Source organism: Pelodiscus sinensis, chromosome 5 (genome assembly GCF_049634645.1).
Source record: "Pelodiscus sinensis isolate JC-2024 chromosome 5, ASM4963464v1, whole genome shotgun sequence".
In the NCBI taxonomy this organism is placed as follows: Eukaryota; Metazoa; Chordata; order Testudines; family Trionychidae; genus Pelodiscus; species Pelodiscus sinensis.
In genome coordinates, this window is record NC_134715.1 from 70,472,431 (window position 1) to 70,496,985 (window position 24,555).

At 44.6% G+C, this 24,555-nt stretch overlaps 1 protein-coding gene and 1 long non-coding RNA gene across 4 annotated transcripts in view; one reads left to right on the forward strand and one right to left on the reverse strand.

Moving 5' to 3' along the window:
• The window catches only part of LOC112547196 (uncharacterized), a 43,254-nt gene that overhangs the window by 7,882 nt on the left and 10,817 nt on the right, over positions 1 to 24,555 (forward strand). The window lies entirely within an intron of this gene.
• The window catches only part of ASB5 (ankyrin repeat and SOCS box containing 5), a 61,505-nt gene that overhangs the window by 1,171 nt on the left and 35,779 nt on the right, over positions 1 to 24,555 (reverse strand). For 2 of the 3 annotated variants that reach the window (XM_006131593.4, XM_006131595.4), the window contains exons 2-6: positions 9,636 to 9,715; positions 6,407 to 6,514; positions 5,390 to 5,540; positions 5,111 to 5,245; positions 1,786 to 1,977 (exon numbers count right to left, since the gene is read on the reverse strand). In XM_006131593.4, the coding sequence (XP_006131655.1) occupies positions 1,786 to 1,977; positions 5,111 to 5,245; positions 5,390 to 5,540; positions 6,407 to 6,514; positions 9,636 to 9,715 (666 nt within the window). Of the gene's footprint in view, positions 1 to 1,785; positions 1,978 to 5,110; positions 5,246 to 5,389; positions 5,541 to 6,406; positions 6,515 to 9,635; positions 9,716 to 18,721; positions 18,902 to 24,555 lie in introns of those variants that run through there. The other variant, XM_025188911.2, reaches the window with a different exon arrangement.

The window sequence follows — 24,555 nt, forward strand, 5'->3', positions numbered from 1 at the left end:
TCAAGGAAACTTGTGTTTATCCAGAAGAACACATATCAATTAACTCATGATGTTGTGTATAGAGGCAGCAAGGGGGGGAGGAATCAACTAGTCAACCCGACTATCTGATAAGCATTTGTTTATTGGATAGTTGACTAGTCCTTAACATCCTTAGTAACCACATAACATTTTAGTGGTTACATGACTGTTCAATAGTTCCCAGGGGGCAGAACCGGCAGCCAGTGCACTCCTGGCCCCACTCTTGGGGAGCCCCTTGCTGACTCACGCTGCTACCTCTGAAACAGCAGAGCTCAGACTCCCACAGACATGAGCTGCTGCTCCATGGGCTGTCAAAGACAGAGACTGCTTCACAGCAGCCTGCTGTGCTAGGGGGAGCCAGCTCCTGCTTCCTCTCCCCCCCCCCCCACCTCTGTAGGAGACAGCAAGGAGGGAGGACTCAGGTCGTGGAGAGGGAATGCACAGCCAGCCAGCTTTTAAGCTGGCTCATCACGTGTCTCGGCTCCCACCTGCCCTCCTTATCCTCTGGGTTGCTTCTTCTTTATCAGAGGCAGCAGCATAGGGGTAAGGGGACAGGTGGATCCAGTGTTCGTGGGGAGCCATCTTAAAGCCAGTTCCCCAGGGACAAAGGCTCCCACTTCCTCTCCACCCTGATGCCTCTGATACAGAGGCAGCGGGGGGGGGGGGGGGGGAGGGAATCATGGAAATCTACAGGATTAACCAATAAGACTAGGCTTATTGGTTAATCGTGTAGTCATCTACACACTGACATCTGTACTTCCTTGTAGGCAACACTTTTAGGAGTTAAACAGAAGTTCACCTTTCATGCCCATCCAGATTTGGCCTCTTTGCTGAGGCTTCCAAAAATGCTGCTGCCTGTGATATTGTGTGTTTGTGGTGTGTATGCGTGTTTTAAGGACATTTGATCATTTAAAAACTAGACCTACATCCTTCAGATGGTGCTATTGGAGTTGAATCAGTGCCAGAGATGCAAAATGCTCCCTCAAAAGTCTCCATTAAAAATGTATCAGCCAGCTACTGTTTTAGGGCATTATGTTATGAAGAGCAGGTTGGGTGTTAATTTGATCACTGTAAGTACTTACATGGGGAACAAATATTTGGTATGGGCTCTTCAATCCAGCAGAAAAAGACATAGGATCCAGTGGCTGGAAGTTGAAGTTAAACAAATCCAGACTGGAAAAAAGCCTTTTTGAGTGTTTGTTAGTGAGGGTAATTAGCCAATGGAACAATTTACCAGGGTCATGGTAGATTTTCCATAGCTAATCATTTTAAAATCAGGATTAGATTTTTTTAAATAAAAAGATATGCGCTAGTTCAAAATAATTATTTTGGGGGAGATTCTATTGCCCTCTCTCCTGCCCTCCCCCAGCAACAGGCCCCCTCTGGCTCTTACTACATTTAAAAGGCAAAGGCGCAGCAGGAAATTCGCACGAGCTGGGACTTAGCTGACCTGGCTCACGCCCGATCCCCCGCTGTGCCTCTGTCTCTGCTGTTATCCCCCCCTCCCCTGTGGAGATTGTGCTGTGAACCAGCTGCTACCCCCCTTGCTGCCTCTGATAAAAGCAGCAAGGGGGGGGGGGGAGAAGCGACTATACAAGTAGTAACTCAACTAGTTGCTTACATACCCTTCACCCAAGCCCTGGCCCCAGAATTTTAATTGAGTGTAAACAATCATTTATAAACATTATCAGACTGTTTTTCCTGATTCAAGTTTGTGCAAGACAAAAAATATATAATTATCAATAAAAGTATATCTGTCCCACTTACCTTCTTGTAGAAGCAACATTCTCTCCACCACGCTGCTTGGGACAGCTAAATCTACAGGCCGTTCAAAATCTGTATTCTTGGCATTAATGTCCGCTCCAAATTCAAGAAGTAAATTTACTATCTCAGTACTGGGTTGCTGAGCCGCTGCATGTAGTGGAGTGTCCAAATATTTTCCTTTCTGCACATTAGCTCCTATATAAATATATTGGACAGACAGAAACAAATAGATGAATTAACGTTGTCAGTGCTAAAAATTAATGCTTTAAAATCTGGAACAATGTTTATAAAATTAGTGTCTAAAGTTACATTCCTAAGTTTATAAATAGATATCTAAATAAATGATCAAAAATCCAAAAGTTCTGAGCACTCACTAATCAACGTGAGCTGGATGCTCAGTGCCCTTGAAAGATAAACCACCTATTTAGATATTGAAACATGGATTTAGGGGCCTATCTTTAGGCACTTTTAAAAATCTTTGGCTTGGTCTTAGTTTATTTCCACAATGAATTCTGCAATGGATCAAAATCTTAGTGGTTAACACTCTAAAGATCAAACACTGATACTGTTTTAAAAATATTCTGTACTTTAATGTCCACATTTACTAGGTAAACTCTCAAAGGATTACTGATAATTATCTAGCCTCATCTGGTGACAAGTATCAGAGGGGTAGCTGTGTTAATTTGAATCTGCATAAACAATTAGAAGTCCTATTGCACCTTATAAACTAACAGATTTATTGGAACATAAGCTTTTGTGGGCAAGGACCCACTTCATCAGATTCACGTCCTCAGCTGTGACACTTACCTAGTCTGGGGCTCCCCATGAACATATCTTTTGCTACATACAGTAAACTTCTGATAATACGGCACCTTTAGGACCCAGGGGGTTCCGGATTATCAGATATGCCAGACTATCAGAGGGGGGGGATGCCACCCCAGACCCCTCATAGCCCCCCCCTTCCGATAGTCCGGCTGTGCCCTAGGCGTCCCTGATTCAGCCGCTGCTGAAACTGACCAGCAGCGGCTGAATCGGAGACGCCTGGGGCAGAGCAGCTGGAGTGCTGCTGGGTTGGTCCGGTAGCGCTGACCCTTGGCGCGGCGAGACCAACCCGGCAGCACCCCAGCTGCTCTTGGGGACGCCTGGGGCAGAGCAGCTGGGGTGCTGCCGGGTTGGTCCCGCAGTGCCGCTCCTCGGCGCTACTGGACCAACCCAGCAGCACCCCAACTGCTCTGCCCCAGGTGTCCCCAAGTCAGCCACTACTGATACTGATCAGCGGCTGACCCCAGGAAGCCTGAGGTAGAGCTGCTCTGCCCCGGGCTTCCTGGAGTCAGCCACTGGTCAGTTTCAGCAGCGGCTGAATCAGGACGCCTGGGATAGAGCAGCTGGGAGGCTGCTGGGTTGGTCCCACAGCGCCCAGGTGCGGCGCTACTGGACCAACCTGGCAGCACCCCAGCTGCTCTGCCCCAGGTGTCCCCAAGTCAGCCACTGCTGAAACTGACCAGCGGCTGACTCCAGGAAGCCCGAGGTAGAGCTGCTCTGCTCCGGGCTTCCTGGAGTCAGCTGCTGGTCAGTTTCAACAGCAGCTGAATCTGGACGCCTGGGACAGAGCAGCTGGGGCGCTGCCGGGTTGGTCCCCGCAGCGTCCCACCTCGGCGCTGCGGGGACCAACCCGGCAGCCCCCTAGTTGCTCTACCCCAGGTGTCCCCAAGTCAGCTGCTGCTGAAACTGATCAGCGGCTGATTCCAGGAAACCGAGGCAGAGCAGCTCTACCTCGGGCTTCCTGGAGTCAGCCACTGGTCAGTTTCAGCAGCGGCTGAATCGGGGTCACCTGGGGTGCTGCTGGTAACCCTGCAGCCCCGAGGGGCAGCGCTAGGGGACCTACCCAGCAGCACTCTAGCTGCTCTGCCTCCGGCTTCCCCCATTCAGGGAAACTGGGGGCAGAGCAGCTCCAATGGTCTGGCTGCCTGGAGCACTTCCGGGGTCCTGATGGTGCTGGGCCATCAGGAGTGCCGGACCATCAGATGCCGGACCATCGGAGTTTTACTGTATAAAGGTGTAAGGGACTCATCAGCTGTGTCTACACCGCAGGCTTCTTGTGCAAGAATTTTTTGCGCAAAAGTTATTGTGCAAGAGCACGTCCACACTGCCATGTGCTTTTGCACAAGAGACGTGATCTTGCGCAAAAAGGCTTATTCCTCATGGGGAGAGGAATAACTCTTGCGCAAAAAGTCCTCTCTTTTGACAATCTACTGTAAACTTTCTTGCACAAGACGGGCTTATAGTGTGGACGCTCCACAAGTTTTTGCGCAAGAATGACTGTTCTTGCACAAGAAGCCTACAGTGTAGACATAGCCCCCATGTAATACTTATAATTCAGTGAAACTAGATCATTTAATTTCAAAGATTGCTAAGAGCCAATTAGATGATAATTCAATAAATTGTTGCTCAATAATTATAAAACTAAATTTCACAGCTGATTAGGAAGTTGGGCTCTAAATGAAAATGAACATTAGTTACCAGATTATTTATGCTAAATATAGCTGTGTGGTATTAACTGATATCTAATACTTGTTTTGTATAAATACTTCCTTTTAAACATTATTTTAATTGCTTTATATCAAATATAAACACAAAATGAAACACATACAAATATATGTACAAAATAAAAATAAAATAGAAATAACAAAATTCAGCATTCATTATTTTAAAACCTAGAAAAAACCCTGAAGCTGTTGACATCAGTTATTACACAGACTGAGCAAATAAATGAGACCATATAACCTATTAATGTCAGGACCCAATTAGGGATGTAAGCGACTAGAGACTCGACTCATCAACTATCCAATAAGCAAATTCTTCTCAGATAGTCAACTAATCACTTCCTTCCACTTGCTGCCTTTATCAAAAAGAGGCAGCGGGGGGCGGGGGCAGGATCCGGTGCTGTGGGGGGAGGTCGGCTTAAAAGCCGGTTCCCCCTACCACCGTCTCTGTGCAGAGAAAGGGCAGGGGCTCAGTGGGGAACTGGTGGCTTTTCCACCTTTGAAATGTAGTAAGAACAGGGCTCTTGGTACATTTCAAAAGCAGAAGTGCTGCAGGGACTCAAATAGTCCTCTGCTCGCTCCGTCCTCCCTGCTTTTGAAATATAGAAGAGCCCCAACAGGGTTCTTGCTACATTTCAAAAGCAGAGGCGCCTTTATCAACTAATCAAATAGTCGATGCAAATTACATCAACTATTCAATTAGTTAATTAATCTAAATTTAATATCTTTAGGCCCAATGTAACAGTATTAAAATATATTAATATTTTAAGTAAATGAACTTGTACCTGCATAAAGGAGTTTTCGAATGCAATGGATCTGCTGTGAAACACAAGCTACATATAGAGGTGTTCCCAGATGAGGAATGTCTTGGTCAACATCTATGCCCCAGGAGATCAGCACTTCCAGACATTCACTATGACCTGCCAAAAGAGTATGACATAGTTTGCTTGCCTCTTGAGTTGGACGTTCCATTTACGAAACCTGATACATTTCGTAACACTATGTAATGTTATTTGTCAACTGTTCTATGTATGCTGTATGTTCTATGTGTGCTATTTTTTTACCTCTACTGGCTGCTTCATGAGTTGGTGAAAGGAGACATGACTCCCACTGAGCTTTGGCACCATATTCCAACAAAAGCTCTGCACAAGACGTACTACCTCTTGAACATGCATTAAATAACGGAGTCACTCCATCAATTGTTGTAGCATTTACCTAGAATAGAAAGATATTTCTAAGATGGGAATGCAGTAAGGGATGCATGTTATGGAAAATTCTGTTAGCACTCCCCTATCTCTATCATCCTATAATTCTTTCTTAGTATTCCACAAGCTCTAAAGTTATTACTATGAGGAATTAGTCTTCTACTCTACACATACCCTCAAAACCCCCTAAATTTAAAATAATTAAATTGATATATATTTTTAAAAATGTGGACTCTCCATTTTAAGGAGAGGGAATTTCTCTGGAAGCTTTACTGTTGGATACGTGTGTGTAAAGGTAGCTTATACCATCAGAAATGAAGAAGCATACCTAAATACGTTTCTTATGCTTTTATTTGTAAATCTTGTGTTCCCTTTTCCCTGTTTCCCTCACTGTTGCTCTCCCTTGCTATGTCTTGTTTCATATTTAGAATATAAACTCTTTGGTAACAGAAACATTATTTTTCTCAGTTTTGGAGGAAATATGTATGGCTGCTGTGGAAACAATACATTTGTGGGTTCTCCGTTGTTGTTTTTTTCTTATCTATTTTCTGTTCTCTTGTCTGCCCATCTTCTGTGTGGTATCTTATCCTATCCACACGTTTTACGTAATCTTCTCTCTCCTCTCTACATCTACAATTTTCTCTGTCCTCCACTATGCAACTATCCCATCATTCTCTTTTGCTGTCTATCAGTAAAGACTTTAAAATAATCAGCTATTACTTTTAAAAAACCATAAAAGACAAACCTGTTATTAACAAAGGAAACTAACATATTGAATCAGGGAAAATGTGGAAATGATAGCTTTGAAAAAATCAAGGAATATGTCTTTATCAGACAAGCTTAGTGCAGTACTTTACATATAAAAAAGATACTTACATTTGCTCCTGCTTCAAGAAGGATTCTTGCACACCCTACATGGTCTCCCAGGCAGGCTTCATGCAGTGGAGTGACTTGGTCAATTGTCAGAGTATCCACATTGTAACCCTAAATAAAATAGGAGCCGCACAGAAAGCTAAGAGAAAAAAGCTATTCGAAACGGCTAAGTTTTCTACATTATTAGTTGCAAGCACCACAATTTATTAGAGCCGAGTGAATGAAGAATTTTTCAGTTTTCTGGCAAGTAAAAAAAATTTAAAAATAGTTTCAGGTTGAACAAAAACAACATTTTACAAATTTTTCAGTGAATCAAAAATAATTTAGTTTTGATTCAAAATGTTTCATTTCAGTAATATTGAAACAAAATGTTTTGTTTCATCCTGAAAATGTTAAATAAAATGTTCAGGTATTTTGATAAAAGTAATAGAAAGTAGGAGTTAATTTACAAACAAGGAGAGGAGGAAGATAGTCTGCTGTCAGTGTACCTTCTTATAAGCTTTATCCACTAATTAGGGGAGTCAGCTTGGAAGCCCAGATTCAATTCCTCTCTCTTTGTGCTGTGGAGAAGGGATTTGAATTTAGGTTTCCTTTGTATCACGAAATTCCTAGATACTGGTGTTTGCACCTCAGAGCACTGATCCACTCTTTCCAATGTCCCATCTCCAATTATGGCCATCTCTGACACTTCAGAGGACGGAGACAAAAAAAAAATTCAGAATAAATTTGTGGAAGCCCTGGAGGTGGGCAGCTGAAACCCTAAAACATGAGCTTTGATGAACATAACACACAAACCAGAAGTGACCTGCACAGCTGCTGTGTACTGCTCCCCACTCAGGATGTTAAATATCGATTAATTTACTAGTCAACTTTCCATCGACTTCTACTGGTCGATAGGCACGGGGGCTCTTGTGCATTTCAAAGTTGGAACTCCACATGCAGCCCGGGCCAGCAGGAAGTCCCACTAATTCTGAGCTCCACGCAAGCACTTTCACTTTGAAATGCACAAGAGCCCCCAGGCAGGCGGTGTGCCCCAGCGGGGGCTCTTGTGCATTTCAAAGCGGAAGTGCCCACAGGGTGCTTGGGGCCAGCAGAGGGACTCAAAGTCCTCCGCTCACCCTTGGCTTCATGAGATGCTGCCACTTTGAAATGCCGCACAGAGCTAAGGCCAGCTGGGGACTTCGGGTTCTGCAGAAATGCTGAATGGAGCCCAGGGTCAGCTAGGAAGTCTCCAGATGACCCCAGGCTCCATGTGGCGATGCCTCTTTGAAACACCATGGCAGCATTTCAAAGGGCCAGCGCTGCACAGAGTCTGGGATCAGCTGTGCGGTGCTGCCCCTTTGAAACACCACCACAGCATTTCAAAGGAGCAGCGCCACATGGAGCTTGTACCTCAGGCTCCGTGAGGCACTTCTGCTTTGAAGTATCCCCTCTTGCCCCCCTTTGCTGCCTCTATCAGATAGAAGCAGCAAGGGGGTGGGGAAGAAATGATTAGTCAATTAGTCCTTAATGTCTTTACTCCCTACCATCACAAGTAACCTCATCATACAACTACACTCAAATTTGTCCAGCTCTCAAAATTAATTAAATTGTTTGACCGCACAACTCTCATTGGGAGACTATTCCAGAATTTCACTCTGTTGATGGTTAGAAACCGTCTTTTAATTTTCAGCCATTAGTTTGTTCATGTGCTCTGTATATCCATTTGTTTTTATGCCACCAATGTGGCATAAATAGCTTCTATTCCCCACCCCCGTATTTACCCTTCTGATGCATTTATGGAAAGCAATTATATTTCCTTTTAAACTGCTTTTTGCTGCTAGACTAAAAAAATCAACCTCTTCCAGTTTCCTGTCATATGATAGGCCCTCTGTTCCCTTGATCATCTTTATCTGTCTTCACTGTACTTGTTACAATGTGAATTTCTCTTTCTTGAATATGGGTGACCACGATTATACACAGTATTCTAAAATGAGATTTTATATTGCTTTGTTCAATGACATTAAAACTTCTGTTTCTACTGGGAATGCTTCATCTGATACATCTGAGGATCACATTTATCTTTTTCATAGCTACATTACATTGGGGGCTCATAGACATCTATAATAGATCCCCACACTCACATCTCTCTCCTACATTGCTTCCAAATGATGCTCCCCCTTTCTTCCCCCTACCCTGCAACATGCAGCAGAAGTTCTTCTGATTACATATTAGCTGCATGATCTATTGAATTTCATCCTATTTTTGTGACTCCTGTCTTCAATAATCCTGATCTTTGTGTATAATATTCCAATCCAACATTGTGTTGATGATACTACACTGAAGCCAACTTTGTATCATTAACAAAATACTACATTGGCTTACACAAAATACTTTCTGTAATGCCATTTACCAGTATTCCACAAAGGGCTCTTATTTGATACCTTATTAAAATAACTGCTAAATAGCAGGTTTGCTGTTGCAATAACAGTAAAACTCCTGATTTTACTTTATCCCTTTGCTATTACAAACTAATCTTTGGTGTATTTTTTTATTACTGCGGTGTACTGGGCTGATATTTTCAATGAATTTTCCTTAAGAATGCCAAAGTCTTTTTCCTGGTCAGTAGACAGGGTGATTGCTTTATTTAGCATACACTAATCCTTTCTCCCACAGTTAGGGCTATAAATTCAGCTGGTGGAAGTTGATATAGCTATATTGAAACCAATGCAACGATATCAGTTTATATCAGCTGAGGAGAGAAGTCAGGGCAAATATGCTGATTTATGGTTATGTGGCTGTAGGCACAGCTCTGAGTAAGGGCTGGTACCTAAATTGTACCACCCAAGAAGTAACCCCAGGATGCACTGTGTTTGTAAGACACCAGTCTTCCTTAATTCTCCAAAATAAGTTTATTACTGCCTTTTTTTTAATTAAAATAAATAGGTAGCATCATTCTAGTCCTTAGGAACAGTCCTAAAGGAGTAACAACATTTGCAAGGAAACAGTTTTTACAGGTTTAATCTATCAAGGCTTCGCAAAGAGTACATTTTAGAAAATGTTTTAAAAGCCAGTGGAAAAGTATCTTGGGATGTCTTTACATTTTACAGGATCGGAAGCTCCCAAATAAAAATATTTCAGCATTATTCACACGGAAACACTAACAGATAATCAGGTCAAATTTACCTTTTAATGGGTTGTCATTAAATAAGGTGTAATAGGAAAATGTTTTAAGAATCACATTGGCATTTACCTGTGACAGTAAAGTTTTTAGAGAAAGGAGACGTCCTTGGCTGGCTGCCTCATGCAGTGGTGAACGATCTGCCCAAGAACCTACAGAATACAAATATTTATTGAAAAAAATAACAGCAATTAGACTTTTCTTAGGATGCACAGAAGAATAGCAGAAGTGGTTAAGGAAAAAATGAACTCAAAGATTCTGTGAAATGATGTAGTCTCTTTTTGAACTAAGCGTCTTAAATACATGTATTCTTTCTGAACTCAGGACAGACAGGCTACATTACTAATATTAAACATCTACACTGAATAATTCTGTTGTATGAAAGGAGAAAGAGATTCTATGTGGGTTTTTTTATTAATGCATTTTAACTACTTCAGCAATATTCATGATGCTTGACTACCAGAGTCTTTTATAATTTTCTATAAAAAGTAAACTACTTGGTGTTGTAGTAGGCATTTCAAAATTTACTAGCTTCAACAGGACACACAAACATATTGGATTCATTATCTGATGCAAAAATGTTGATCACACATAGGATTCCCAAACATCCAGTTTTCAACCGGAATTGCAGGTCAGCACTGTTAACCTGACAATTAAAAGTCCAGTCAGTGGCACAGCACGGCTAACAGGGCCGGACTAAGGGGTGGGTGAGCTGGGCAGCTGCCTGGGGCGCCAACTGATGGGGGGCACCTGATGGCAGTTGTAAAGGGTGCCCCCCTTATAGTGCGGTGCCCCTTATAGCTGCCATCAGGCACCGCATACCCGGCTCCTGGCAGGCTGCGGTGGCTGCCTGGGGCGGGGGCTGCGTTAACCCCCGCAGTGCTCTTCCCCCTGCGGCTGCGGGGCCCTTCACAGCCAGGTGCAGCCTGCCCAGGAGGCCCTGGGCTGTACGCCAGCAGTGGTGGCTAGGCAGCACATATGACGTGCGCCTGCCGTGCACCCCGTATGCGCCGCGCACCCAGAGGCGGGCCCGTGTGCCCCTGGGGCAGGCTCACACATGCACCGTGCACCCAGGGGTGGGCCCACGTGCCCTGGGGGCGGGCCCGCGCATTCGCTGTGTGCCCCGGGCGGTGCCGCCTGCCCAGGGCGCCAAATGGCTCGGGCCAGCCCTGGGGGCCAAGGCATGCTCACTGTCTGTCCTGGCTCCACACACCTCGCAGAAGCAGCTGGCATTTCCCTTTGGCTCCTAGACAGAGAGGTGGCCAAGGAAGCTCTGCACATCACCGCCAGCACCGCCACCACAGCACCCTTGGCCAGAAGCCACAGTCAATGGGAACTGCAAGCAGTATGCACTGCACAGAGCCACTTGACCACACCTCCACCTAAGGGCTGGATGAATTAGCTGGGCAGGCAGGGAGTTTGCCTTAGTCCTACTATGCCACTGACTGGGAGCTATCTAAGGTAAGGTTGGAGCCCACATGCCAAATCCCCTGTCCCAAGTCAGAACCTCATCCCACATCCAAACTCCCCACCAAAAACAATGCTCTATACCTCTTGCCCCAACTTTGAACCCCCTCCTACACCAGCCTCTCATATCTGTCCCTATCCCAGAGCCTGCACACACACCCTAGTCGAGATCTCCTCCCTACTGAACACCAATTCCTTGCTTCAGCCAGGTGAAAATGAGCATGTGGACAAGGGTGGGAGAGAGCAAGTGACAGGTGGGGGGATGCAGTGGGAGACAGAGCCTTGGAGAATGGATAGGGCAGGGATGGAGTCTTGAGAAAGAGGTAGAACAAGGATGTTTGGTTTTCTGCAGTCAGAAAGATGCTAACCTTAATAACACTTGCCTTCAAACACATTCCTGGAAGGAAAAAAAAAAGGAAAAGCTGCTCTAAAACAAAAAATAACCCTGAATGTCCATGGCTGACAAGACCAATCTATATCCTCCAGCCTATGCTTCCCCCATGAAATCTGCATGTAAATCCCTGTTAAAGGGTTCCCATGGTAAAAATAGGCTTTTAGGGCTAAGCTCTCTCCCCTAGATGAAATCCAAGGATTTATGCTTTTGATACAAAGATATTTTACGGGGCTTGGAAAGTAAATCTAGCTTCCGTCTCAGGCCACAGAACTACTCTGCATTTTCTAATGGAGACAAGAGTGTGCCCAGGTCTTTTGTGACTCTTTTCTACAGGGTTCTACTCTATTGTACAAACTTTTGTAGAGAATCCCAGGAAGTTGGACTCTCCAGTATACCATGAGAATTCCTGGCACAAGCTCTCAAAGAGTACGTCTACATTGCATCCCTAGTTCGGACTAGGGATGTAAATGGAGACAACCGAAGTAGTTAATGAAGCGGGGATTTAAAGATCCCACGCTTCATTAACATGATCTTTCTGGAGCACTAGTTCGAATCACGGCTGATTCGAACCAGGAAGTGCACACCAGGACGCGTTAGTTCGGACTAAAGCCCTTAGTCCGAACTAACGTTACTCCTCATTTTTTGGTCTGGTAGCACGTTATAGACTAACAAAACATGTAGATGGTATCATGAGCTTTTGTGGGCACAGCCCACTTCTTCAGATGACTCGAGTTAGGAGACAAGATTTGAGGGGCTTGGTAAAATCCTTCTGCACTTTTTTGTGGATCCTTAGCTGCTTGCTTCTGTAAGAGGGTGTTGGCTTAAGGAGAGCTGCAGAATGTTCATGTAACTATTAGCCTGCAGCAACATTGCAGGCACCTACAACATAGGGAGAGGATTCTTTTTCTGTCTAATTGTCTGGGGTGGAGGTTAGGTGTAGGTTTTGGTCTTTATTCTGCAGCATCTTTCAGGAAATTTAAGTTTGTTTTTCAATCCCGTTTTCTTACTGCATAAGCTTACTGATGCTGGAATGCCACAGTAGCAAGTATGTTCAGCATATGGAGTCAGATAAAGTACCATGTCATTGTCACTTAATAATAATCCCTTGCTTGATTGGTTTTATTAAATAGATGCTGGAACTACGCAGAGAGTATTGCAATCAATGTGAATTGCAATGAAACTTCAACGCAAACGATGGATTTGTTTAGTTATGAAACCAGATAAAGTTTACTGCATGTAGGAAACAAAGTTCCCTCTCTCTGTCACAGTTCTTTCTTCTGTCAGTTCTCCCTCTGATTTTTTTTCTGGGTGATAAAATTGTTAGTGGGATTAATTGTATGAGAAAGGAGAACAAGAATTTCTAGATACAAGGTTTTGTAATATTACTGTACAGCATCAGATATATTCCAGACATATTTTTCATCAAGCTGACCAGTTAATGTTGTCTGTCTTAAATAAGAAGCTGCTACAAATTTCACAGCGCTCTACACAAGCTTAGTGAATTGGCAACATATGAAACTGAAAGTTGATAATGTGCAAAGCAATACACATTACAGGAAAGTAATACAAGCTGCTGATAAACCTTACTGGGTTCTAAGTTAACTGTATCAATTTAGGAATCAACTTAGAATCATAAAATTCTAGAACTGGAAGGGATCATCAAGTCCAGTCCCCAGCCCTCATGGCAGGACCAAGCACTATTTAGACAATCCTTGATAGATGTCTGTCTAGCCTGCTCTTAAATATCTCCAGTGATGGAAATTCCACAATCTCCCTTGTCAAGGGATCAGTATCAGTATGGACTAATCAATGAAGACCTTTGCTTTGTCTACTAGTATTTTTGTTGGTCAGGAGTGTGAAAAACACACTCGCTGAAGGACATACGTTTGGACAGAGGTGTGTCAGTGGGAGATGCTCTACCACCACCATAGCTACTGCTGCTCTTTGAGAGTGGTTTAATTATTCCAGTGGAAAGAGCTCTCTTCTGCTGGCATAGAGTGGCTACAAAGGAGACCTTACAGAAGCGTAGCTGCAGTGATATAGCTGTACTACTGTGAGGTCCATTGTATAGACATGATCTTAGTCTCAGTGTGCAGTTGTGGAAAAAATAAGGCAACAAAAGTAGTAGGATACATAAGTAATGGAGTGGAGACGAATATGAAAAATATAATGTCATTATATAAATAAATAGTGTGGCCTCATCTGGAATACTGTCTGCAATACTTACCATCCTCTCGAAATGATATTGCAGCTTCAAGGGCAATGTGATGTGTAATAAAATGATTACAGCCCTGGAAGTGAGATTGGAAAGACTGAGATTGCTTGCTTTAAAAAGATGAATAAGCGGGGACATAATAGAAGCATATGAAGCGAGTGGTAGAGAAGGCAGATGTAGAGTTTCTGTTTTCCTCTCAAGAGAGCAAAAGGACATTGATTGAATGAAGTGTGAATAGTTCAAAACTGATAAAATGAAATATTTTTCATCCCACACATGATTAGACTGTGGAACCCTCTGCCACATGGTATTACTGAGACCAAGAACTCAGCTAGATTAAAAAAGAAATTGGACTTTTAAATGGATAGCAAGAATACTGAATTATATTAATAAATACTAAAAAACAAAATTTGACAAAACTTCATGCATTAGATCTTTAGTGTGTCTTGAATTCAGAGGCTATTTCTACACTTGCACCCTCTTTCGAGAGAGGGATGCAAATGAAGACATTCGAAATTGCAAATGAAGACGGGATTTAAATATCCTGCACTTCATTTGCATATTTGCGTTATGGCACTATTTCAAAATAGCGCTATTTCAAAATAATAGCCGCTGTTAAGACACAATTATTTCGAGAGAAAACCCTTCTTTTGAAATAACTGATAAACCTCATTGTGGTTATGTCTACACAGCAAAGTTATTTTGAAATAACAGCTGTTATTTCAAAATAACTGTACTAGCATCTACACAAGCCAACTGCTATTTCAAAATTAATTCAAAATAGTGGAGGGCTTATTTCAAACTTGGTAAACCTCATTCCATGAGGAATAGCGCCTATTTTGAAATTGCTATTTTGAAATAAGTGCTGTGTAGACGTGGAATAGGGGCTATTTCGAAATAGGGGGCCTCCAGCCCTTCCCAGGGTGCCCTTCTGGCCACTCTGGCCCCAGCCAGGAAAACTCCTCTCCTCCTCCCCTCCCCGGAGCCCTTAAAGGGGTAGAGTCTGGCTATAGTGTCTGTGCCAGCTCCAGGTCTGCCAGCCCAGAGCCAGTATTCACTGCCCCTGACCCAGTGGCCCCAGCATGAGCCAGGCAGCCAGTGCCAGCCAGCCCTCCACTGCTCCCTGGGCCCAGTCCCCCAGCTCCCAGGAGCCTGCCAGAGGCTGGAGAAGGTGGGCACATTCCTGGTCCAGTGCGAAGATCATTGAGGTTTGGGGGGATGCCTCCAACATCCATGATCTCACACTAGACAGAGGAACATGGTCATCTACAGCAGGATGGCTGCCAGCCTGGCCACCAAAGGCCACATCTGAACCCAAGAGCAGGTTTGGATGAAAAATAAGGAGTTGTGGCAGGCCTATGCCAGGGCCACAGGGGGCAGCTCCCAACCAGGGGCAGACCCAGAGAGCTGCCCTATTTTGATGCTCTGGACTGCATCCTGGGGAGGGAACAGTCTGTGCCCCCCAGGTGGTCATCGACCCAGGGGCAGAGGACCCTGACCAGGGCACAGAGAAGGAGGAGGAGGGCCAGGAGCCGCAGGAGCCTGGAGGGAGCATGCCGTGCAGCTAGGACCCCTGAGCCATCCCAGTGGACCTGTCGCCAGTGTCATCCGGGGAGGCAACAACGTGAGTGCCATCATTGTCCCCTTATGGAGGGGAGAAAGGGAGACCAGGGAGTGTGCAGGTGGGCTTTGCTGACCACGGATCACGCAGCAACCTGTGCATGTGCAAGCACGTGCTGTTCCACCCCTGGGCACGTGGCTCCAGCTGGCTGCATGCCCAGGGCCATGCCATCTGTGAGCACCTGCAGACCCTGGTGCAAAGCTTGCAGCCTCCTGTTGCTCCAGCCCCTGCTGGCTCCCCAGCTACCGCTCTTCATCCCACTCCTTCTCCCCCTCCTGCTTCTTTCTCTCCACCCCACTGAGGATGCCGAGGCCCCCACATCCACAGTGCTGGGAGACAGTTGTGCTGGCGAGACCCCCAACCCTGAGCCCTGAGTTTCTCCTCCCTCTTCCTCTCCTTGCCCCCCCGCCAGCTCCCTCCTCCGAGGTTCCCCCTTCACTCTCCAACCCTCCCTCCTCCCCTCTCCCACCTTCTTTTCCCAATCTCACCTCAGTTTCATTCTCTTCCCCCACACCCATTTTGTTCAATAATGAGACTTTGTTGTAATGAACACGTGTGTCTTTTATTGTACAGCAGGAAGGGGGGTTAGGGAGGGGTAAGTGGAAGGACGTGAGGGAGGAATGAGGCACAAGCCCCCAGTGGGGCACACCAGGGAGACTGTTACTGCCTGCAGAATGTGCTGCCAGGCTCACAGCAACACGTCCAGGAGAAGCACCAGAGCGCCCAGGGGCGGCTCCGGCTCCATGCTGCAGAGTGCTGTGGTGCCCTGAGTGAGGGCAACCAGAGCACACAGAGAAAAAAATGCTTTGCTCTCCCTCAGCGAGGTTGGCAAGCAAGCAGGGAAACCTGAGAACTGGATGTCCGGGAGGGCCCTTTAAGCACAGGCTTCAGATAGCCTCAGGCAGCAGCCACACAAGGTAACTCCTGACCTGATGACCTGCCAGAACCGGTTCCAGCTGGCCTTAAATGTGATTCAGCATCCAATCAGTGTGGATGCGCTATTTTGAAATATCAAAATGCTATTTCAAATTGCATTTTGTGTCTAGACTTGTTATTTAGAAATAACTATTTTGAAATAAGATATTTCAAAATAATGCTGTAGTGTAGACATACCCTGTATGAGGAATAAGGGTTATGTTGAGAGAAGCGTTTTCTCTCAAAATAACCGCATTTTAACAGTGTCTGTTATTTCGAAATAGCACCATAACGTGACTATGCAAATTAAGCGCAGGATATTTAAATCCTGGCTTCATTTGCAATTTCGAATGTCTTCATTTGAATCCCTCTTTTGAAAGAGTGTTCAATTATAGTCGTACCCACAGATTAGGAAGAGAATCCTCTATTTAACATTCACCTACTGTGGAGCTTCTTGAACTTTTTTTTGATGTGGTGCTGGCCACTATCTGAGATAGTCTCTTATCCATGGACCACAGGTTTGAGCTACTATCTTTCTTTCTTTCTTTCTTTCTTTCTTTCTTTCTTTCTTTCTTTCTTTCTTTCTTTCTTTCTTTCTTTCTTTCTTTCTTTCTTTCTTTCTTTCTTTCGCCGTGTCCAGACTCAGGGGTTTTTTCGGGAAAAGTAGACTTTTCCCGAAAAAACTTCCCCTGCGTCCAGACTCAAGAACGCGGCTTTTCTTTCGATGGTGGTAAACCTCGTTTCACGAGGAAGAACGCCTTCCTTCGAAAGTTCCTCTTTCGAAGGAAGGCGTTCTTCAATGTAAAGAGGCCGTCTTCGAAAGAGAGCATCCAGACTCGCTGGGTGCTCTCTTTCAAAAAAGCGGATTTCTCTTTCGAAAGATCCGCCTGCAGTCTAGACGCGATCTTTCGAAAGAGGCTCTTTCAAAAGATGCTTTCGAGAGAGCCTCTTTCGAAAGAAGCCTGCAGTCTTTTGTTTTTTAAGTTTTTCCTGTTGCAGACTAACTCGGCTACCCCTCTGAATCTTCCTATTAAGATAGCCATATCCTGTTTTTCATTTTGGATTATTTGCTATAATTGGTATTATGTGTCCTTTCTATATATTATTTGATTAAGGTTAAGCACATTTTGCAATTCTTAGTTTTAGTGATAATAGTCAAGAGTTAAAAAAAGGTTACTAGTGATTGTAGGTGATATAACTTTACGGTAACCAACTGGGAACTCTTTGAAGATTTCTGATTTTCAGAAAGTGCTGGGCATTCACCCCTTCAAATCAAGCCTTTGTATGATATTTAAAATAGGCTACACAATATTGCCATCACTTTTGAAAACCTGAAAAGATCTAAAACAATGTCTATGCCCACAAAACAGGTAGTGAGTAAAAGTTATCTTCTTGTATCTGCAAATGATTCTACAAGAAAAATTAGGCGCTCACATTGAGAGCCTGCTTTCAAAAGTGACCTTATATCTCCACTGAAAAAAAATCTCTATTCTCTTTTGGTAGCCTATTCCATTGCCAGTTTAAGATGAAAGAAAAAAAATACTGCCGTATTGTAGAAAACAATCAGATAAAATGGTACATTACACAAAGCACAGAAACATACAAAAAGTCTTCTAAGAGATTTCTGAATGCTGGTGCTATGGACATTTTAGATACAGCTAGATACAAAAAAAGGAGGGATATGCAGGCAGAGTTTCTTTCTGCAATCCATGTTTACTCCCATCTTTGCTTCCCTTGCCTGCCTCCTTCACACGTGCACTCTTTGAATTGCTCAGGAAACTGCCTGCTAATGTCATTACTGCAGTGACATGTGAGAATCAAATGATACTAGATTGCATTCCAAGTTCTATTTTGTACTTAGCCCCTCCTTCAGTTGCTGCCCACAAGATCAGTGAAATCCAGCAGCTGATTGCTTCTGCTAAAGCCATTAAATATAGAGGGCTTAGTTATATGATTGCTTCCATTATTATAAACAGCATACAGATATTAAAATTACTACAGAAATATTCTATGCAAATGAAGTTTAGGAAAATTCTACCACTGTCCAAGGATTTGCTTCTGCTTCCATTGAAATCAATAGGAGTTTGTCTTTAAGTACAATGGGAACAGAAACAGACTCCAAATCACGGTCAACTCAGCAAAATGGAGCTTTCCAAATAAAATATCCAAAGATGGCTATAAAAAGCAACATTCTAACTTATTTATCTCTTTGTTTTCTGATGATTTCCAGTCTTGCAATTTCTGCTATCTAGAAAGCGTTAAGAATATTAATAAATGTACTTATTCATAATGCCATCTAAGAGCAATATTAGCAAATAGGGTCTCTTCAAAAACAATCTATCATGTCTCTATGTTGTGGTCTTGTTTTATGCTAAACACAGACTGCCTCTCACTATATTTAGAAATAGCACTAGTTCCAAGACATCTGGTATATAATTTACAGGAACAGCAGCCTATGCTGTTCTGTAATCACAACAGCAATAAAGTAAAAAAGAATTCATATTATTAAAGACTACAAATAATTATGACAAAAATTCATACAATACCTAAATCTCCATCTCCCCATGGCACATCCAGCCAATTGAAATTATAAATTCTACTCATTTCCTTTTGTGTGAAAATAAAAACCTGTCCCCACTAGCTGGGGCCAATCTTAATACACCTCAGCCATGTTTGGAAGGAGATCAGCAGCTTCTTGTAATATGAACTTTCACCTCTAAAACCTATGAGGTAAACACAATTTGAAGGCATCAGCTTAGGTGACAATAATAACCCACTTATTTTCTTATTAAAAAGCAGCACCTTCCATTTAAAATAGCTATATGAAAAAGTTAACATATTGGGAATATTAATTGCTTTCTATTATTTTTGATCCTGAAATCTCTACACAAGTGAAATTCTAAAGGAAATCAATGGAAACGTTGCCTGAATAAGGACTATAAAATCAAGCCTTAATTATCCATCTTTTACCTTGTAGAATGAGATGAACTTATGAAAATAAATTATTTTACAGGTATCCTCTCAACTCATTATAAATATATAGCCTTATGAGTGGGGATATAGGCAGTGATCACACAGACTGCTTTATTATATTTCAATACTACTTTTAAAAGTAAATAACATTGCTGCTAGTTTGTGAACTTGAGACAAATGTTGTTCTCATCAGTGAGAAAAACAGGATGGTGTTTTTGTGTTTTTCTCTTCTGGCTGTCTTCTTGCTGCTCACTACTGACTGGTAGAAATTCTTAATTATTAGATGTTTATATTGAATTTTGAGCTACTTTTAGTGTTATTTTTTCCAACTTTGAATTAACCAAGCATATTGACTTTTTAAGGAAATGAATTAAAATCCTTTCTTTCACATAACAAAGCTTGAAAAAAAAAACTAGTTAGCAACTGTGGCCTGATTCAAAAATTATCATTATGATTATTGGCAATAAAGTAGTACCCAAAGGAACCTCAGCCGGCTCCTTGCCTGACCCACCCCCACTTGGCACTCAGGAAAGCTGACTGCTGCAGGGCCATGTGCTTCTGTGAATGCTGAGAGTGCAGGTGAGGGGGCGAAAGGCTTCTCACATAGCACCTGCCCCCAGTAGTTCCCATTGCCAGTTTCTGGCCAATAGCAGCTTTCTGTTTGCAGGACAGGCAGCATACGAAGTGCTCCTCCCTCCTCATCCCCCAGTGTTCGCAGCAGCAAACATGGCCCAAAGGCAGAGGACCTGGTTAAGCAACCTGCAGGGTTGCTGGCTGAGGGCCAGGCAGATAAGGTCTCCCAGCTAGAGCTTGCCTCTGGCACCCCAGCCCCTCCCTTTCCCAACCTTCTGCCCCCCTCCAGTACCCATACTCCATGTATCCCAAACCAATAGTTAAACAGACATCGAGAGATTGACTAGTTTGTCCAAAATCAAAACAGAGGACTGTAAAAGCCAAAAAAGAATAGGTCTCTTGACCTCCATTTCTATGCCTTAACCACCAAGACTATCCTTTCTTCCCCATTAATACCTGCTGGTCCTTCCTAGTACGGGCCATATAATAGATTCCTCTTAATCCTCATGTAGACTCTCCAGACATTCTATATAAAACTTTCTTATACAGACCAAACCAAATTTCTGTGCTTTGTCCATAAGAGATTCAGTTTGATGGGATAGCCTACAAATTTTACTGTTTCTTGCCCTCTTCTCAAAAACTGTATGTAATCTGAAGAATGCAGTATCCCAATGCAGAACTTAGCAAATATTGAATCTGACCTTCCCTAAACCTGATGAATGCTTGGGCACTGGGTTTTCATATATCTTCCATGTAAAACACTTTGCTTTACCATTATTATAATTTGTAGGATATAATTACTACAGGCCTTGATCAGGTTGCAGCCCCACTGTGCTAGGTTCATTTCAAATATAGTAAACAGCAATCCCTGCTCTTAATGATTTTACAATCTAAAAAATAGTCCATCATAGTGTTTAAGTCCTGAAAGGTTTGCCAGATCATCTGGTTTGATCTAAGGATTCCTCTAAACTGTGTGGCCATGCAGCTTCCTAATAAGCCCTGTGCAGGAGCTTATAGCTGCCATGCAAGGAGCTGCCACATCCAAGGGAGAGGCATGCTCCTTTGGCCCCAGCTATTGCTGAGGCAGCAAGGGAGAAGATTTCTACATCAGCCCCAGCAGCAGTGCTGATTAAGAAAAGAGCGTTAGAGACTGGAGCCCCAAAATCCCTGTGTTCTGGGTCAGTCCTTCCTGGTGGAGGAGAGGGAAAAGATAGCTCTGCATACTGCCATTCCTCCCCCACCTCCGCCCTTGGCTAGACCCACGTCACTCCAAACGCCAGGAAACTCTGTCCCTGCAGCTCCCATTTCCCTGGAATTGTGGCAAATGGGAACTGTGAGGCAGCACAGAGCCATCAAATGGGAATTGCAAGCAAGTGTCCCACATCCCAACCTCTACTCCATCCCCGAGCCTCCTTCACCATTCCAGGTCCATCCTAGACCCCGTAGCCCAACCTTGAGTGTCTTCCTGCACCCTAACTCCTGGCCAGACCTCACATTCCCATCCCAACCTCCTACCCTGAGTCCGCTCTCACACTCCAAACTCCTTGGCTTCAGCCTGGAGCCCCTTCTGCACCCCAAACACCACATCCACAGCCTCCAGTCAGATTCCCCACCCTCACCATGGGCGGTGAGTTATATGGGCTCGTGGTGCCCATGCTCCAGCAATAGTCAGAGCCGGGGGCCCTTGTCCACCAATATTTGGAGCTGGGTCTCTCCCCCGGCCCTGCCTCAAGTGAGCCTTGGCCCCCACTGCTGCCTCCCCGCCCCCCACGTGTTCTCCTACCCCAGCCCCAAAGCATCTCCCCTGTCCCTGTCCTGGCCCTGCTGTGCGCAGCTTTCAGTCCGGCTCCCTCTTGCCAGTGAGCACTGCCAGTTGCTGCTGCCATGTGCAGCATTTACAGGTGAGCAGGGAGATGCCCAGGCGTGACGTCATGGCCCGGGACTTTAAAACTGCTCGGTGTGGCATCGCGCCGTGCAGCCTTGCTCCTGGTTCAGTGTCTGGGGACTTCTGGGGCCTGAGCGCAGAATCTGGCCCTGCAAAGTGGAAGGCAGAAGGTAAGGGGAAGGGAAAGGTAAGGTAAGGGGGAGGGGGAGAAAAGGGCTTGTGCGGAGGGGTATGGGGAGGGGGAAAGATAAGGGGAGAGGGAAGAAGGGGTTTGTGCGGAGGGGGAGGGGGAAAATAGGGGAAGAGGAAGGGGCTTGTTCGGAGGGGAGGGGGAAGAAAGTGGAAGGCACCAAGGGACAGCGTGGAGAAGAGACAAATGCCAAGGAGCCAAGTGCAGACAATGAGGAAAAGTGCAGGAGGGGAGGTGTCAGTGAGAGGGGGGACAGGGTGATGCTGGGAGAGAAGTGGAGAGGGGAAGGGCATTGGGAGCTAGAGGGGGGAGGCGGAGGTACTGGGAGAAGGCTTGAAAGAAGGGGTGGGCATGAGAAAGGCGGGGATGGAGCAAGTCGTGTGAGGGCACAGAGGGGCATGAGGGGAATGGAGGCAGAGGGTGGTGAGGGGGTGGGCATCAGGGAAAAAGAGGGCAAAGGGTGCAGGGGCAGTAAGGGAAGGAGGAGGGTGAAGAGCTAAGGGAAGGTGCAAGTGCCAGGGGTTTCTGGGGGTGAAGCAGAAGGGCAGACACCTGCAGAGGAGGGACCAGCACCAGAGGAGAGAAGCAGGGCAGATGTGTAGAGGGAGATGTTAGAAGAGGGGATGAGGAGGGGTAGCTCACATGATCAGAGTGGGGCTACTGGAGCGGGAACGGGGCAGAGAAGGGCTGGTGGAGGGTGGCAAGCCGCAGGAGGGCTTAGGGCAGTGAGAAGGGCAGGAATCAGGACAGCAGAGGAGGGTGAAGAGTTGGGGGGCAGCAGGCATCAGGGGAGCTGATGGAGCAAGGGGAGGAGACATGGCAGCAGAGAGAAAAGGTAAAGGTTTATAAAATATTTATTAAGAACTTGGGTGCCACAGTGGCACATCCAAACAAGCCCTATGAACTCAGTACTGGTGCACAACACAAAATTCATTCTGGAGAAAACTCTTAGGCTATGTCTACACTGGCGGCTTCCTGCGCAAGAACATCTTGAGCAAGGATTCCTATGCAAGAAGTCTTGCGCAAGAACATGTCCACACTGCCATGGGCGAACTGTGCTTTTGCGCAAGAGCATCCATGGCAGTGTGGACGCTCTCTTGCGCAAGAAAGCTCCGATGGCCATTTTAGCCATAGGGGTTTCTTGCGCAAGAAATCCCTGCTGAGGGTCCACACTGCCCTCTTGCACAAGAGAGCTTACACCTGTTAGAAAAGAGCATAGCTCTTGTGCAAGATGCCCTCTCTTACCACGCCGTACTGTACATTTCCTTGCGCCAGAGCAGGCGGGCATTGTGGATACTCTGTGGGTTCTTGTGCAAGAACGTCTGTACTTGCACAAAAAGCCGCAAATGTAGACATAGCCTTAGAGGGAACCCAGCCTCTCTGCCCCCCAGTTAATGTCACACACATTGGGTTAATGCAATTGCAGGATAGTTTCACGAGGGGGGTTTGGTGGGGGCCAAACTAATCCCTGTTGGTAGGAGGATAGTGGGAAAAGTCCTTCGAGAGGGGTGACATGACACCTTTTATTCTGGTCATGTGTCCATCTTGCCTCGAGCGTGTTACCTCCAGAGGCCTGGTTAATGGGGGTCAGCAGGTGTGGCTAATGGGGGTCGAGGAGTAGTTAACGGGTTGGGGGTTGGCTAATGGGGCACCACCAAAAATTATACAAACCTGCCGCCCCTGACCCTCACCCCACTCTGAGTCCTCTCCCTCACTCCAACTCCTCTGTCCCACTCATGCCACAGATCATCCATGTGCAGAATGAATTTTGTTATATGTACCTGAATGGAGGATTCCACATACAGACATAAAAAATTATGTCCTGCCTATATATCACAAGGCACCAACACCACCCAGGACTCACACACTAACTTACCTAAAGATGATCCAAAGAAGAAGTGTTTGGAGTTCAGGATGAGGACCAAATTAGGGCAACATTTCAAGTATTGATATTACAGTGCTACTCTTACAAAACTGCACTGAATGGTGGAAATCTCACAATATCAAATAACCTAGAATGATTGACTTCTCATAAGATTAGTTATTCTTTTAAGACTTCTTCTATCTTAGTATGACATCTCTCTAGCACTGTTGTTTTCCAAGACATCATCTCTATCCAAATTCACCAAGAGAAAAGAGCACCTTCCACTTTTGAATCCAAACTGTTAAGCCAATGTTAAACACTTTAAAAAATCCCGGTTTATCAATAGATAAGTGGTGTCCATAAATTTAGTAGAAGATAGTACAGCATGAGAGCACAGAAAAAGTATAAGTAGGCTATATAATTTATAAACAGTGTAACACTAGCAAACCAGGTGCTAGCTCATGCTAAAGCCCTAGGCCTCACTGAACACTTACAAAAGCATTGCTGAAAGTGAGACCAATCCACATATGTACTGTATAGAAAAGGTGATTGTTAAATGTATAAGAACATATTTGGTGTTTAAACTTCGTAAAAACTAATGGAATGTTACATACATTATTTTCACTTATCTACATCCTGTTATAATGTAATAGCAAACATATAATTAACTTGGCAAATGAGAAAGAAGTCTTGTGTAATGCAAATGAAGAACTTTAACACTGCATTTGAAAGCAAGTGGTCATATGATGATCAGAGATCAAAGACTTTAAATGTGCTTCTGTCTCTGCCAATGAAAGAAAGAGCCTAAGTGCATACTGACCCAGTCAGCTTGTTTTCTGTGAGAAGCAGTATGCATGGACTCAAGGAGAAAATTATTCATCCCTGGATCATTTGT